General features: G+C 40.4%; 1 protein-coding gene across 1 annotated transcript; it reads right to left on the bottom strand.

The window, feature by feature from the left end:
• Nucleotides 1-7,155: 7,155 nt before the first annotated feature.
• LOC132397643 (scavenger receptor cysteine-rich type 1 protein M130-like) lies at nucleotides 7,156-16,840 on the bottom strand. The gene is made up of 4 exons (XM_059976439.1): nucleotides 16,823-16,840; nucleotides 16,637-16,763; nucleotides 8,936-9,250; nucleotides 7,156-7,526 (listed from the first exon to the last, which is right to left on the bottom strand). Exons 1-4 carry the CDS (start codon nucleotides 16,838-16,840, stop codon nucleotides 7,156-7,158), a joined length of 831 nt encoding a protein of 276 aa, XP_059832422.1.
• Nucleotides 16,841-18,143: the final 1,303 nt, after the last annotated feature.

An 18,143-nucleotide genomic window follows, 5' to 3' on the forward strand; every position in this document is an offset into this window, starting at 1 on the left:
TTTTTGTTTCCTTTTCTCAGTGAGACAAACCTATCCTGAAACCAGCTCAAGTTGCCCAGAAACTTCTCCCACGTTACTTTTGTGCTTTCCCCTTTGAACATCTGTTTCCAATTTACTCTCGCTAGTTCCTGCCTGATCCCTTCAAGTTAGCCCTTCCCCGGTTAAGCACTTTACCATTTTGTCTGATTTTATCCCTTTCCATAGCTATGCTGAAGCTAAGGGAGTTGTGGTCACTCTCACCAAAATGCTCGCCCACCAAGTGGTCTGTCAACTGACCAGGTTCATTACCCAGAACTATATCAGGTATAACCTCTCATCTCGTCGGTCGGTTCACATACTGTGTCAGGAATCCTCTTGAACAGACCTGACAAATTCAGCCCCATCTAACCCCTTTGCATTAAGGAGGTGCCAGTCAATCTGAGGGAAGTTGAAATCACCTATAATTACTAACCTGTATTTCCTGCACCATTCTAACATCTGCCTGTTTATCTGTTATTTGGGGGTCTATAAACTACTCCCAATACAATGATTGACCCCTTCCTATTTCTGACTTCCGCCCAGACTGACTCCGTGGACACTCCTTATGCAGCGTCCTCCCTTTCTACAGCCGTGATTGGTCCCAGTGGGATTCAGGTTCAGCCCGTTCCTTTTGGCAGGTCACACCCGCCACAAAAGAGGTCCGAATAATTCAGAAATCTGAATCACTGTCCCCTGCTCCGAACCCTCAGCCACGCCTTTATCCTCCATTTCATTCTGATCCTATTCTCACTGTCGACTGACAAAGGCAGTAATCCCGAGATTACTACCTTTGAGGTCCTGCTTTTCAACTTCCTTCCTAAATCCCTGTAGTCTTCGTTCAAGACCTCATCCCTTTTCCTACTTATGTAATTGGTACCAATATGTACCACGACCTCTAGCTGCTCACCCTCCCACCGCAGGATATGTTGGACGCGATCAAAAACATCCCGGAGCCTAGCACCTGGGAGGTAAACTACCATCCGATTTTATTTCCTGCGTCCACAGAATCGCCTGTCTGAACCCCTGACTATAGAGTCCCCAATCACTGGTGCCTTCCTCTTCCTTTCCCAACCTACTGAGCCACAGGGCCGGACTCTGTGCCAGAGGCACGGCCTCTGTCGCTTGCCCCAGGGAGGCTGTCCCGAACTCAACAGTAATCAAACAGGAGTACTTATTGTCAAGGGGTATAGCCACAAGGGTACTCTCGAGTACCTGACTCTTCCCATTCCCTCACCTGACTGTGACCCATTTCTCTGTCCCCCGTGGTCCCGGAGTGACCACCTGTCTGTAACTCCTCTCTATCACCTCCTCACTCTCCCTGACCAGACGAAGGTCATCGAGCAGCACCTCCAGTTCCCTAATATGGCCCCTTAGGAGTCGCATCTCAATGCACCGTGTGCAGAAGTGGCCATCTGGGACGCTAGGAGTCTCCAGGACTTCCCATATCTGACACCGACCACAGAAAACTGGCCTCACACACATTCTACCTCCTTTGGCAATCAACCACTGCCTCTCCTCATCCCGTTCCCGTCCTCGTCCCGCAGTCTCGCCTCTCCTTTCCGCCAAGAACTCAAAATGTCTTCCTGCTGGCAATCCTTGGGTGCTCTCCTGCTGCTGCCTTCTTCCGAATGTTGGATTATCGTGCTGTTGTCCAGGAGCGGTGCGATCTGTCCAGAAAGTTCCGCTTGCAGCTCAACTAGAGAGGGGCTAATATCCTAGCAGGCAGGTTTGCTTTTGATGCACGCTGGACTTGGGGATGGGAAAGGGAATTGATCCAGTGTTGAACGTGGATGGTAACCAGAGTACCAAAACACAGATATTCTCGACACAGCATCCTAAGTGATTTAACAGCTCTGGTAAGAACAAAATTATTGCAACGGACAAAATTATCCTTTGGGAGATAAGATTGGTTGTCACAAGTCTAGGATTCAGAGGAGATTCACAATAATGATTCCTGCAATTTAACTGTTATCGCATGAAGAGCGTTTGATGACTCTGGGCCTGTACACTTTGGAATCTAGAAGGAAGAGGATTGATCTCATTGAATCATTTCGAATGTTGAAACGTTCGGACAGAATTGAAGTAGAACGGATGTTTCCCAGATGCGGGATCACAGGAAAAAAAGGGCACAGCCTCGTGATAGAGGGGCGCCCAACTAAACAGAGATGCGGATATATTTCTTTAGCCAGTGAATAGCAAATTTGTGGAATATGTTAACACAGTCAGCAGTGGAGGCCAGGTCATTGGGCGTATTTAAGGAGGAGGTTGACAGGTTATTGACTAGCGACAGCATCAATGGTTACACGAAGAAGATCAGGCAGCGAAGTTGAGCAGGAGAAAAAAAAATATATCAGCCATGACTGGATGACGGAGCAGACTGAGGAGCTAAATGACCTATTCCTGCTCCCAGGTCTTATGATGTTATGGTTGGATGGGATTTGTGCTGGGCCTAGTCTTGTTTGTCATCTGTATCAATGATCCCAATGAAAATGGGGTTAACTGGATCATCGCAATTGCAGATAACACGAAGTTTACGGGTGTAGTGGACAGCAAGATAGCATATCAGAAATTGCAGCGAGAACTGGACCAACTTGAAAATGGACTGAATAATGCCAGATGGAAATTAATGCAGACGGGCGAGGTGTTGAGCTTTGTTTGAAACAACCCGGACATGCATTACATGGTCAACGGACGGGGACTGAGGACAGCGGCAGAACAAAGAAATCAGAGGATACAAGTTCATAATTCACTGAAAGTGGTGTCACGGGTAGGTACGTTCATAAAGATAATATTTGGCACTTTGACTGCCATATAACAAGGTATTGAGTACAGTAGGTGGATTGATATGTTGAAGTTGCATAGGACTTTTTTGAAGGATAAATTGGAGTATTGTGTGCAGTTGTGTTCAACTACCAACAGGAAAGATTGAAACAAGATTGAAAGGATGCATAGAATATTTACAAGGGTATTGCCAAGGCCGGGATCTTGAGTTATCAGGAAAGAATGCATAGGTTAGGACGTTATTCCTTGGAACGTGAAATATCGAAGGAACATTAAATAGACCAATAGAATATTAAGTGGGTGTAGCGAGGGTAAATGTAAGCAGTGTTTTCTACGTAGATTGGGTAGGACTACAACTAGAGGTCATGGGTTAAGGGTGAAATTTGAAATGTGTCTGGGGAATATGAGGGGAAACCTCTTCACTTAGAGGACCGTGAGGGCATAGAATGAGCTGACAGGGCAAGCGGTGCATGTGCGCTCGATTTCAATGTTTAAGAGAAGTAAGCATTTGAACATGGATGGTACGGTTATAGAGAGCTAAAAACTGGTGCGTATCGATAGGAATAGATAGTTTAAATAGACACGAAATCGGCGGGCCGAATGGACAGATTATTTGCTGCATTTTTCTATGACTGTGATTGCTCCAACCACGTCTCACTGATGGATATAATTTATTCATCCTTCGTGCTCATCGATGCCCGAAGCTCATACACCATTTTACAATGATTCTTGCTTTTAAGTACATACAACTCAGAATAATAGTCACACCATGCTCAAACATTCGATCCCTGATTTTTATGTAGGCTTAACAAGCTGATGCCACAAGCACTCCACGATCTGCTTTGGAGCTCTTGTTCCCATTTCCCTGCAACATTAGCTTAAATCACAAACACAACCAGCTGCCCCTCCCCAGCGTACATCACCAGTAAACCTTCCAAGAAACGTATTAGCCACTGAATGTATTAGTTCAGTTGCAAAGCGTCCCTTCTGTGGACGTCCCAACTTATCTGGACGAGAGTACAGTGATCCAAAAACTGGAAGTCCTCTCTCCTGCACTATCTCCTGAACCACGAGTTAACCTGTGTAATCCTCCTGTTTCTGACCTCATTAGAGCATTCCATGGGCAGCAATCCGGAGATCACAATCAATGGGCCAAATTCTTCAACATAGCAAGTAACAACTGAAACTCACTTCATTGGACGTCATCACCCATTCTGCTAATATCATTAGCACTGACGAGAAATACAGCGACTGGCTGCTTAGCCTCTAGCATAAAAATGCTTTGGAGTCGTGTTACCCTGGATATAACATGCTATTGGGGAATCCCGTTCTCATAGACATACCCTCCTGTCAATTCCACTGACCAATGATTTTCCTATCAATACAGCTCTCCTAACTTCTTCCTGTCTTTTCCGGGTCATAGAGCCGGAGTCAAAAAACAGCCCTTACCATTGTGGCTGTCCTCTGCATGAACATCCCACCACCACCCCCGACACCCCGCCATCCACCTCCGAGTTGGGACATATGTCGTCAATGAGAGCAGCGACAGTGGTAGTCTGCACGGTCCACACCTGAGAGTCAGACTGATAATAGTGTCCTGCACCTTGGGTGCTAAAACCTCTTTGTAAGCACTGTCGATCAACCAATCAGCCTTCTGAGTAATCACACATTTCCAGCTCTAATTGTTAACAGGGTCTGAAGGAAGTTACACCTCTTGTGGGTGGAGTCATCGGGGATACTGGATGCCTCTCCGCCTTTCTACATCCCGCAAAATGAGTCTCGTTCTATCTTTGCCTAGCTTCCGCTCTGCACGAACTGTGCAATAAGAAAGACAGGAAGAAATTTGAAATGCAGATGTTCTACATACACCCTCCATCACTATTCACTGAAAAGAGTATGAGGGAAAGTTGAAAATCTCACACACGTTGTCATGGGACTTCCATAATTAGCTATCTCAGAATTTTAGTTTCAACATTGAAGTATGTTTCGTTAACTTTTTCCTGGTATTTGTTGATCTCTAATACCTTCTGAATAGAAGAACTGTTTATCGCCAGAAAAGTAAATGACACTTTGCAAAACATACCTGAATCTCCTGTATAATCCAACTTCTTGATGCGAGGAGTATTCTCAATCTCTTCATAGATTGCTTGGTAAAATATATCAGGTGAGTTTACCCCTCCTAACAAGGCGCCTGTTGAAGTCATAGTTGGGAATATCATGTTTACTTACAAGTTCAGAGTTGAAGAATCAACTTTTCATACTCAAATCAACAATAGGAGATAAATATACTAACTTTGGTAAGAAAAGAACGTGTAAGATTCCTTCAGTACTGTTCGTATCTGCAAATATGGGCTAATTACCGAGTAATCGGAAAAATTCAATATAGGACATAATTGGATTATATAAAAATAATTGTTCATTTTCGATCGACTGCATTGATACATTACTTTGCAAATGACGACGAGGTACTTATGACGGGATAGGTGTGGGCACGATCTGTTTGGTAACCTATACAAGCACGGACTTGAGGGAAAAAGAGCAGTTATTGCTCTTATCAATAACTGAAGTATTATTCTGAACAATAATACAGCGCAATGCTTGAATCTTACCTATTTTTGCTGACTGTCTTCTTATTATCATCTTCAATGCGAATAGCTCAGCCACGAGGACGATTCCAAGAGTAACACAAACAGCAACGAATACTTAAAAGAAAAGTTATTAGATAAATTTTAAAGAAGAACTTCAATTTGAATTCTCACACGTTTGCAAAGAATATTATTTAAACTTAAGTACTGAGGTAAATCTGCGTATTCCCTAATTACTCGCAAAATAGGATTTGTAGGAAGATAACGACTATTTCGTGGAAAGCAGCAGAGGTAAATAATATGGGTTATCATGAAGTTGGCCATAAACACAACTGGCTGCAAATATCGAGTGTAATAAACAACAATAGGCTCACAGAACGTCCTGGGAATATCTTGAGGGAACAACTACGTTATATTTGCGAAAGAGGTATTTATCCTGGAAACAAATAACCACTGATACAAGTTTGCTCGGGATTTTCTACTATTCATAACTATTCCAATTCCCCTCCACACACCATGTGGCAGCTAGAGATGCACTAAAAATGCAGAGATCAAAGTAATGATATTGCAATATTGAACTACAACGTAAAGAATACCATTTGGACCAGAAGAGTTTCCACATTTTGCTCATCTGATCGACAGTCAGCTGCCCCTCTTTCAGCTCATGGGGTTGTTAATATGTCGCTTGCAAACATAGGGTTATGACAAGATGAGCTGCTGAACTTAGTTGAACGGTTGGTTTACAGTGGTACTAGCTTTCAATATCTGTGTTATCACGCCACATCTTTTTTTGACTCCCAATTATAGTAAAAAGTAAAAAGACTTTCCCCGTCAGTAGTCCAATTTAGTATTTATCTCTCAAAGCCGTCTGCATTCTCTCCCGGTCAAATGAAGTCATGGTATATCAGGATAAACACGCTGGAAGCAAACTCATGACGCATTCTGTCACACCAAGAACATCCATCGAGATAGGATAATTCTTGTAGTGTTTCGGTGAAAATTGATAAGGCTCGAGGGGTCTTATTATTCAGTAGTTCCTGGCTCCGAATTCTAAATTGGAACTGGAATAATAAAGATATATACTTTAAAATCAAATACCTGAAACTGTGACTCCATTGGGACTTCTGAGTACTGCTGTGAAGACAAATATTGGACAAATTTCAGCCTCTTCATATTTTTACGATTTTATTTTTCAGTGGTTCCTATTCCGAATTCAACAAATTAGTTGAACAGAACATAAACATTTGCACAAATATACCTACCGGAACAAACGACAAAGACATCTTCCTTGTGATTACAGTCATGCTGACCGAGTGGAGAGGAAGGACAACTGGACAGAAAAGATTCACTTCCTTTGCATTTCACTTCATCCAGCCAGATATCAGCGACGCTCTGATTATTTTTTTCCGCCACCGTAGTCCAAAGAGCAGAGCCACAGTGCAATTGCCTGCAGACTACATTGGCATCTGCCAGGCTCCAGGAATCATCACATACAGTGCCCCAGGTATTGTTGGAAAAAATCTCCAACCTTCCTGAACAATTGCTGTTGCCGCCAAAAAGTCGCAAACTTAATTCTGAAAGGAATCGGGAAACATTTATATTGTGTTAATCACAACTTCAGAACTAATTTAAACTGATATTGTAATTTACAGCATAATTCACCTGCTAACCGGGGAGTATCAGGTATTTTTCGTGAATCGCAGCCCATTCCGCAGTAACCCTCTGGTACTTTAGTTTCTGGCGAGAAGAGAAAAATAATTCCTATTTATTTTTACCATCTATGTTTAACATACAAATCATCACGTAATGGATATCTTCTGTTACCTTCACAAACTATCCCGGCATAGTCACTAAGGTCACAGGTGTGTTTCCCCCACGGGTCAGCATGACACTGCCAAATGGTCGACTCGTACGAAGAACATTTTATTTGATCCAGCCATATTGGACCAAATTCCTCTCCATATGTCTGGTAGTTATATTTAACAGATATCATGGGTCCGCATTTCATTTGTTTACAGATCAAGTTCGCGGTATTTTCATTCAGTGACTCGGAACAAATTGTTCCCCACGTCCCATTGTACAGCACTTCCACTCTGCCTTCACATCGCCGATCTCCGTTCATCAGGCACATATCTTTGTGTTCTGAAAACAAAGCAGTTAATGCAAAGGTCGTCGCAATGTTTTCATACAGCAACAAACTTAAGTTGTTACCTTAAAACAGGAAAAAGCGCACTTGATAGATATCTACAATGAATGAAAAATAAAAATCACTCGAAATACAAAAGGGAGGGTAACGTGTAGAAGGATAATCAAATTAGATATAAAATAAAGTGGTATTCTAACGAATTGAGGAATGTAGTGCAGAGAAAATGTCGACCTGTTGGCTGAATTGTATTGGATTTCACAGGAATTGTGAAGGATCTGGGCAATCTTTTGGCAGAAGATGAAAAACAAGGTTTTGTTTTATCTTTGTCTGAGTATGCTAAGGACGGTTTGGAGAGCTGAAGGAAGTAAATTGACGGAAATAAACGATGAAGGTCTCTTCAAAAGATTATAAGTAACGATCAGTGTTTCCGTTTTTCGAAGGAATCTGCCCCTCCCTGTATCAACTGTCCATTATTAAGAGTCCACCAGTCAGATTCCAGGTCACTTTCGGACACAAGTGCTTTAGATGTTTCTATATTTTTCCCTGTATACAGGACTCCGTCCACAAACTGTAAGCTAAATTCTCCTGCACTTCTTCGAATCCATATATTTTGCAAATCTTATTGTCCGTGTTTACAATTTCGTCCCGTTAACGGCTTGATGGCTATGACCAGCATCTGCATTCAATTCACAAAACTATTGCTCAGATGAGCTTCTAGTTCCTTATTTATTAATATTGCCGATCAGTTCCTATTCGCCTCTTCTTCCCCGTCCCGTTCTATATTTGAAAAATTCAAATGCAACAGTAGCTTCAGAAACAGTGCTTTAATCCTCTTTAAAATCTCATTTTCTTTCCAGATTCCAGGAAGCACTTTGGTGGCTAAGTGGGCACTAACTTCGTTGGGCCTCAAACGTATAATACAGCACTCTACATCAAAATAAAAATAAAATATGTCGGACTAGAGTTAATAACCCAAAATCTTAATATAATGAACACATCAGGTAATAGAACATGTCAAAAGACGATCTGGTTGTTCTAACTCTCACATTGATTAACACGTTTCGACGCTGTCAGTGGGGTTTTCATTGTACTATGCATTCACCTGTCTATCTTCTTATCTCTCAAAACTTGAAGAATAAATGGGATTTAGGAGAAGATCAAACGCATTGTTTCTCAAGCTTCTAATGCATTTGGTTTTTGATTGTCTTTCATCTTTTGCATTCGTGACGAAGTTACTCACACTCAAAATGTTCATTATTTTAGTTCCAATATGCAGAGTGAAAATATTACACAGAAAGTCCATTGACAATAATCTTACTGGGTCCCATAAAACGTTTCCCACATCTCAAAACTGAAGATTCATATAAAGCACTGCCGTAGATCAGCGCAATAGAAGTACCCTTACCGGAACACGTTACTATCACATCTTCCTTATGGCTGCAGTCATGCTGGCCCCACAGAGCTGAAGGACATTTCCAGAGATGTGATTCATTACCCGAACACCTCACTTCATCCAACCAAACCTCTCCAGTGCCTCGTACACAGAAATCAAGATATTTTTCCTCCAAAGCGTATCCACAGCCCAGTTGCCTACAGACAACATTAGCATCAACTAGATCCCAGGAGTCATCGCAAACTGTTCCCCAGGATCCGTTATAATAAAATTCCAGTCTTCCAGCACATGCGTCATCACTTCCAGACAACCTTAGTTGCAAGTGCCCTGTTGAACAGAAACATGTGAGATTATTCATTCCATTAAAAATTGAACAAATCACCTCGTTTGTATTTCTGAAAGTTCTTCTGAAATAAAATTTGGAAAATAATTGTGCAATGATATCACCGAATGTATAAAGCTGAAGATGCTCACGTATATAATCTAAAAAAAGCACAAAAATCCCGAAGACTTCGGTATCTCATACAGAGCGGTTCTGAGTTTTTACGCAAAGGTGGAAGCTCCGTCACTTGTTTATTTTGGTCATAGGCTCTCGCACGCCAGATTCGGACCTACCACAATAAGCCGGGCATAGTACTTGCCAGACAGGGTTTTCTTTGGCCAAAACATTGTATTCAGGACCATACATGAATCACGATGTCAAGCATTGTCCATGCTGGTCTGCATGAATTGCACAACTTAACCCGGATATGTTCACTGTCTGCAGTCGTCTCCTCGAAATGATTCCCTGCATTCTATAGGATTTGGTCACTTCCTACGGCTGTGGGAAGATAAGCGGCCAGATCGTAAGGAAATGAGTATCTAAACACTAACCTTCGAATCAAAAGCCCCCTGCTATCGCATTCCAATTACTGTCGGGCCAACTTCTGATCTACTTGGCTCTTTGCCAGCACTTACTAAGGAACTGATCTACCTGCACTTATATTGTCATTAACTTTGGCATGACGCATTTCACTTTTGCACTTCCAGCGCCCGTCGATGCCCATGACCCAGGATGAATATTGAGATCCCGCCAGGCTTGACTGACCTTTTGCAGTATTACGCGTGGAGATGCTGAGGCACATTCTCGCAGATATGTTCCAATTCGCCATCCATTACTTCTTCCACCTGAAGGAGAAGGTGGAGCAGGCCGAGGATTGGCGGCATAGAAGGAATAAATGAGATGCTCTGCAGATGAAGTCCAACGGCAATAATGGCGTCTACGGAACTCAGACTCAGTCGGACTTTGAATATCCACTTATTCAGATATTAATCCAAAACACTGGAGTTTGAACAGAACCATCTTACTACGACGTCGAGTCTGAGAATGATATGAACTCCAGGATGCTTTATCTAAACTCCGTGATGAACGATCTATATTACAAAAAAACCTGAAATTATATTAGCCTGGGTTCAGATACCATGACTCCTGCGTGAAGACGAATCTCTGATTTGTTTTCTGTATACAGAATTTGACAATAAATGCACTTTCAATTTTCGGAAATGTTTAATCAACTTCAAAATTACATCACAACTCCTATGCTCAGTACTCGATTTAGGAAACCCGATGAATCCAAATCTCTCTTTAAGACCCTAATTACCTCCAACTCCACTTTCACGAAATTACTGATCCGTATTCCCAAATCACTCAGTTTTACTCCACTTCTCGTTGCCCCGCAGTTCACTATGTAAGACCTATCATGGTTTGTTCTGCAAAACTGCAACGCCTCAGACTAGTCATGGCTCATATTTCAGCCAACACACACAAAATGCTGGTGGAACGCAGCAGTCCAGGCAGCATCTGTAGGAAGATGTACAGTCGACGTTTCGGGCCGGAACCCTTCGTGAGTTCTGTTGAAGTGTCGCGGATCGAAATGTCACTTCTTCCTATAGATGTTGCCTGGCCTTTTGCGTTCCACCAGCATTTTGTGTGTGTTGTCTGAATTTCCAGCATCCGCAGATTTCCTCGTGTTTGCCATTTCAGGCCATTTTTTTTTTCCAGTTACTCAAGATTCCGCAGCAAGTTTTGATAGCTTCCCTCACTTGCACTAATTTACAAAGAGTAATTTTGCAGATTGGCTGCTATTTTATCATCCAGGTCTTTGGTATAGATGACAAACAACATTGGATCCAGCACTGATCCATGCAGCACTGCACTAGTCACAGGCCTTCAGATGGAGAGGCAACAGCCTACTTTCACACTCCAGCTTCTCTCGAGAAACCGATGTCAAATCTACGACCTCATTGCAAAAAATGAAGCCATCAACTATCTTGACGAACTCTCAAGAGAACTTTGTCAAAAACCTTGCTAAAGTCCATGTACACAAGATTCTCTGTCTTTTCTTCATCATCTTTCCTCCTAACCTTCATGTAAATCTTATAAGTTTCTGCACAAACTGAAACTCTTTTGTTTAATATCTTAACAACAGTTTCTTCAAAGTCCGACTCACTCTTGGTTCCGGTTTTGTCGTTATTGTTGTCGGACTTGTTCTGCATAGAATTGCATCGGCATCGCCGGGCATAGAACCTTGCCTGGCTTCTCGTTCTAATTCAGGTGGATGAAATAGTGAAAGGCGAACGGGACGAGGTTGGCGGGCATGTGACCCGGCACTCCCATGCCGTAAACAAACAATAGGTCGTTGAGGCCGGGCGCGATCTCGATATGTATCCTGTCTCATGCGTAGCAACGGATCCTGTCAGACAGGAGACAAGATAAGACATTGATAAGACGTGATTTGCACGAAGCGATGTTGCCTCTCTCTCTCTCTCATCCGACACTGCTTATTCAAATACTTATATATCCGGTTCCTTGTAAAGTCTTCTAGTAATATACGCACGACTTAATTCAGGCTCAGCAGCGTACCATTTGCTTATTTATTCTCATAGCCTCCCTTAAGCAATGGATCGACACTGGATATTATTGATTAACGTGATGTCTTCACACCAGTTGCGCATAATTAGTATTTTTTAATGCCATTGTTCAATTAGTTTCATTTCCGCGTCATTGATTGGTACAATAATGTATCTCTAGGCAAGACAAATATAAATAGCAAAGTTGCATTCAACAATAACTCTGCACTAGCATAAAAAGCCAGTTAAGTGCCAAATTTCGGGTTGTTCTTTCATCACCTCAAACATCCAGTCTCCTGCACGGAAATAAAACTGCTCTTGCGTGTATGTGGTGTACTACTTCGGGTAGCTGTGCAAGAAGAAAACCTGCATTATGCAGCTGATTCTTCCTGCCAATTTAACATTCGTTCATAGATCACTTTTCAGGAAATACATTTTTAGCTTCAGCCCATTTATGTCAGGGTGTATGTTCATGCTTTTTGGTAGAAAAAATAGAGGATTGACGATTTTCTAAGTGGAGAGAATATAAAAAGAACTGAGGTGTAACGGGACGGGAGTACACGAAAGATTCTCTGAAGGTTAATCTTCAGGTTCAGTTTATGATGAGAAAGGTAAATGCAGATCAACTCAACATCATTTCAGTTAACAAGATTAACTAGGCAAGTTGCTATCACCTACATTATTTGTGTTGGCAATAGAACCACTAGCTGAATTAATTAGAATGGACCCAGATATTAAGGGTTTCAGAGTTAATCAGGAAGAATACAAGATTAACTTATTTGCTGATGATGTTCTACTTTATTTAACAGATCCATTACATTCACTACGCAAATTATATTATAGATTAGAAGAATATGGGAAAATATCGGGTTATAAAATAAATTGGGATAAAAGTGAAACTTTACCTCTTACTAAAGGAGATTATAATCAATGTCGATTAATAACTCAATTTAGATGGCCAGCAAATGTTATAAAACATTTAGGTATAAGAGTTGATAATGACATAAAAAACTTATACAAATTAAATTATTTACCACTTTTGAAAAAAATTCAGGAAGATCTTGAAAAATGGATGGCATTACCAATAACATTAGTAGGTAGAGTAAATACTATAAAAATGAATATATTCCCTAGACTACAATATTTATTTCAATCATTACCAATACAATTACCCAAGAAGTTTTTTCAAGAGTTAAACAAATATGTGAGGACATTTCTCTGGAAAGGTAAGATGTCAAGAATATCGTTGGAAAAATTGACATGGAAATTTGATCTAGGAGGATTACAACTTCCAAATTTTAAGAATTATTATAAAGCAAATCAACTTAGATTTATTGCATCTTTTTTCGTGAAAGTTAAACCGGCATGGATTAGAATAGAATTAGATAAAATAGGAGAAAACGTACCAGAAGATTTTATATACAAAAGGGAATCTAAATGGATACGGCAAAATAAAGAATCTCCTATATTAAAACATTTGATTGACTTATGGAATAAGAAAAATGTTGATCATGAGACAAAAAAATCTTTATTAGCAAAGAGATCTTTAATTCAAAATAGACTTATTCCTTTCACAATGGGCAATCAACTTATATAATTGGATTCAAAAAGGGATTAGATATATAGGGAATTGTTTTGAAGGAGGTATATTAATGTCATTTGATCAATTAAAGAATAAATATAAAATATCAAATAACACTTTATTTTGTTACTTTCAATTAAGGGCTTATTTAAGAGAAAAATTAGGTCAAACAATGTTATTGCCGAAATCTAATGAAACAGAAATTTTAATTCAAAAAGGAAATATTAAAAAAATTATATCTTGCATGTTTAATTTGATTCAAAGACAGGCAATTATACAAGGAGTCCATAAGTCAAGACAAAAATGGGAAAGTGATTTGAATATTAAAATTGAAGAAACAAATTGGTCAAGACTATGTCTTGATAGTATGACAAATACAATAAATGTTCGGATAAGATCAGTGCAGTATAATTTTCTACATCAATTATATATTACACCACAAAAAAATAAAAAAAATTAAATCCAAATTTATCGGATCAGTGTATCCGATGTAACCAGGAAACTGGTACTTTTTTACATTCGACATGGTCTTGCTCTAAAATTCAACCTTTTTGGACAAGTTTAAGACTTTTACTGGAACAAATTACAGGAACACAATTTCCTCATAATCCAATATTACTTTTACTAGGTGATATGGAAGGAATAAAACCGAAACTCAAACTAAACAAATATCAGAAAGAATTTATAAAAATTGCACTGGCAGTAGCCAAAAAGCTATTGCAGTTACTTGGAAATCGGATGCATATTTAAGTATAGACTCTTGGAAGAAAGAAATATATGGCTGTATTCCATTAGAAAAAAATACTTATAATTTAAGAGATAAATATGAAACATTTCTGAAAATTTGGAGCCCTTATTTACAAAAGACAGGATTAAATAGATAGATTCTCTGAAGATGAAACAATTGGTTATTTGGGGAAAGAAATAAATATACATATTAAAGTTATTACGAATACCATGGAGCATGTGGAGATCTTCCAACAACCAGGCATTCTTTCTTTCTTTCTTTTTTTTTCTTTCTTTCTCTTTTTTTTCTATAGGGCAGTTGGGGGAGGGGGTAAGGGTTATATACATTTTTTTCATACATTACTTTGTAAATACTTAAAAATGCAATAAAAATTTTTCAAAAAAAAGAAAGGTAAATGCAATGTTAGAATTCATTTGAAGAGAAGAAGAGCATCAAAGCAAGGATGAAACTTAGAATATTTATAAAGCACTGGTGAGACCGAACTTGGAGTATTGTGAGCAGGATTGGGCCCTTATCCTAGAAAGGATGTGAGGAAACTGGAGAGGGTTTAAGGACCTATTTTAAAATTACTCCAGGATCGAATGATTTGTCATAAGACGAATGATTGATGGCTCAGGGCCTCTATCACCAGAATTCAAAAGAATGAGTGGTAACCTCATTGAAACTTCGAAAGGTGAAAGTCCTTTAGAGAGTGGACGTGGAGAGAATGTTTCCGACGGTGGGAAAGTCTAAGACCAGAAGGTACAGTCTCAGAATAGATCGGCGTAATTTTAGAACGTTGAGGAGGGGTTGATTTGACCACAGGGTGGTGAACCTGTGGATTTCAATACCACAGACAGCAGTGCGTGGAGAACAGGTATATGTATTTATGTATATTTAAGGCGCAAGTTGATAGATTCTTGATGGGTTAAGTCATGAATTGTTACGGGGAGAAGGCAAGAGACTGGGACAGAGAGGAAAACTGGGTCAGCCATGATGAAATTGCGAAGCATACTCGAAGGGCCAAGTGGCCTAAATCTATTCCTATATCTTATGGCCTTAATGTCTTCTGGTATACTTCGTTTTCATCGAAAATACTAACACATGATTCATCTGTAAGTAAGCCTCTAATCACATTAAGTGGACTGTATCAAAATTGGACTTTCAGAGACACCTTCAAAATTAATCACATAAATCATTTTGTTTCAGGAGTAATACGACAATACGAATGCGCCACACTACCGCCGATACACACTGATGCAAAAATAAATAGACCATACCACTTATTTGAGCACACAGACACAAATAATCAAACCTCACATGAGTAATAAGCGGGCTGATCTATGGACAACTATTCAATAAACAATTATCATATTTAGCGTAGCGTTTGAATCTTTGTTTGATAATCTAATCCCCAAACTCAGATCACAGGTAACTCCTGCTTTATGGTATCACAGCATATGTTTGCTCTTCGTTCGGGTCATCGGATTTAAAACACCCTTCATATAATAGCCTGATTTTACTATCTGCAATTTTTCCCTTTGCCCATATCATGTAACTTTTTCATTAAACATCCCCCTTTCCTCAGTCTGGAATAGGGAACACTTCCTAGTACAGCTAAAATATCTGAGATTTACGGTGTTTCAATATTTAAAATGTTAGCCACAAATTGAAATGTCCCAGTGAATTCTAACATGAATTGTCCTGTCTCTGATAGCTCCGCAGTGTTAATTTGCAGCAAAAGATAATTCATCAGGAGTACTCCAAAGCTGACAAAACTTTCTTTCTCCAATCACGTACTTGCAATCTCCCCTTCAGAGAATGACTCGCTTCCTCAAATGCCCAACTTCATCCTTAAATTTTAACGTGCTGTTCCTATCATTTTGGCTACACATAAAAAGACGTTACTTGAAAGCAATGCGACAGACAAGACTTCTTAAAAGTATATATGTAGTAATTTTAGTCGTATGAACTTAGTAGAAATTCTATTGCAAAGCCGGATTACAGACAAGGGAACAGATATAAAGAAAAAAAAATCCCACATTTCTTCGCACTGCAGGCACCGTCAGTTGGGAAATAACCCAATGTGAACGAATGCGCAAGATCGGATAAGCGGCATCTGAATCTGGTGCGTCCAGTGAAGCAAGTTAAATATATACAGTCTGCTGAAATTTTGCATAATCTGGCTGGAAATACGTGGCTCTCCTGCGTATTACGATGTTCATTCAACTGTCCTGGTCGTGCAGGCTTTTAGGTTAATTTTCCATTTTCGCTGTTATTCAGAGAAGCTGTAGACTCTATCGTGAGGGCCAAGGGCGCAGTTTTGTGTGACTGTTGGGGGGAGGGGTGCAATACCATATGGACTGACTTCAACAGGTGAGTTGACTGTCTGCACAGACTTTGTCAGGTGGCCAAAAACTTCTTTGCAGGTGCCAATTACAGGAATATCTCAATGTATTATTAAAGGTCACAGTTGTTTTTAAACTCCCATTGCCAGAAATGTCATAATATTTACCTGAACAAAGGACACCGACGCCTGTAATGTCAGAGGAAAACCGATTTAACACGGTCGGTCTGCAACTGCGGAGATGCGACTCACTTCCTTCACATCGAACTTCGGTGACCCACACGGGCCGTTCTTTCTCCGGGTAACGTGAAGAGTTGTAGGCGGATGTCGCAGAGCCGCAACGCAGTTGTCTACAGACAACGTTTGCTTCATTGATGCTCCAATGATGATCCTGCACTCTATGCCATCTACCATTATCATATACTTCCACTCGGCCATCGCACCGGCTTCCCCCATCGTTCAGTCTCAAAGTCCACAGATCATCTACAATATCAAAAAACACGGTGAAGCACAATACCAAATCAAAGTACTCCATATATCTTCAGCTAATAACTGCAAAGTTTTCTTTACACACTAAGATTCCAGGTGTTACACAGGATCGGAACAATATCAGTAATCTTCACCGGTCCATTTAGGAGCAACAAAATCTGTTTGAGTACTTCGGGGTCTAAATGGCGGATACAAACAGGCATAATTTTCTGATATTTGGAGGAAGGTGTGTTGGGAGGGAGCGGTTTGCACAGGTGTAGAGTTACATTATTTACAGAGAGCAAATTATGCATGGAACGGCCTGTTGGTGGATCTGATAGAGGCCAATACGATAGGGTCATTTCAGAAACTCTTCAAAAGGCACAAAGATGATAGAAAACGATGTAGCGTTACGCAGTAGGAAATGAGTAGATTGATCTTAGAATGGGTTAAAATATCGGCAAAATATTGTTTGATGGTCGTTGGTCTTATTGAGAAGGCAGGCGTATGGCCCTGAGTGGGATCCGGGATCAGCCATGACAGAATGGCGCAGCAGACTCAATGATGTAAAAAGTCTAATTCTGCACAGGTGTGTTACCGTCATATGGTCTAAACATTGTAGGTCGAAGGGTGTGTGCTGTCTTCAAATGCTTAAGTTCTACTCGCCCAACTTAAATGAGGACGTTCGTTTCATATTCATTCTCAACACCTCGTCAAGGAAATCTATAATGCCGGTAGTCTCTGCGCAAATGTTATATCTCTATACTTGCAGACTTCTGCATCGTGCCAAAACCTACTATCCAGCTACATCAATTGATATCGTCCTCTCTCTTTGCAAAGCTTTATTCTCCAAAACCCCGATTTATTCACTCCATGTTCAAATTCGTTCTATCTATAATATCACGGAAATTGTATTATGATCTATCGTCGGAAAGCAAGGAACGACATTGTCTTCTTCAATATCGCAGTAGGGCACGGTCGCCACTCAGCGGACGATCTGTTCAATTGGTTAAAACGTCACAGCTGTGATTATACTACAACTAAAGAGCAGTTTGTTTCAAACCCACACTTTGTTGTGACTCACCAGTGCAGATGACACTGGCTTCATTCCCAATTGAACACCTAATCTGACCCCAGGCTGAGACTGGGCAATCAGCTATTTTAGACTCGTTCCCCAGACAACCGTAATCATCCTTCCACATCGGTC

This window comes from Hypanus sabinus, chromosome 1 (assembly GCF_030144855.1).
Source record: "Hypanus sabinus isolate sHypSab1 chromosome 1, sHypSab1.hap1, whole genome shotgun sequence".
Classification (NCBI taxonomy): domain Eukaryota; kingdom Metazoa; phylum Chordata; class Chondrichthyes; order Myliobatiformes; family Dasyatidae; genus Hypanus; species Hypanus sabinus.

Coding starts and splice junctions, on each gene's coding strand:
- LOC132397643 (XM_059976439.1), bottom strand. Junction 9,251..16,636: donor CGTCGGTGTCCTTTGTTCAG/GTAAATATTATG, acceptor TCTGTTCAACAG/GGCACTTGCAACTAAGGTTG. Junction 7,527..8,935: donor TGTGATAGTAACGTGTTCCG/GTAAGGGTACTT, acceptor CTTTGTTTTCAG/AACACAAAGATATGTGCCTG.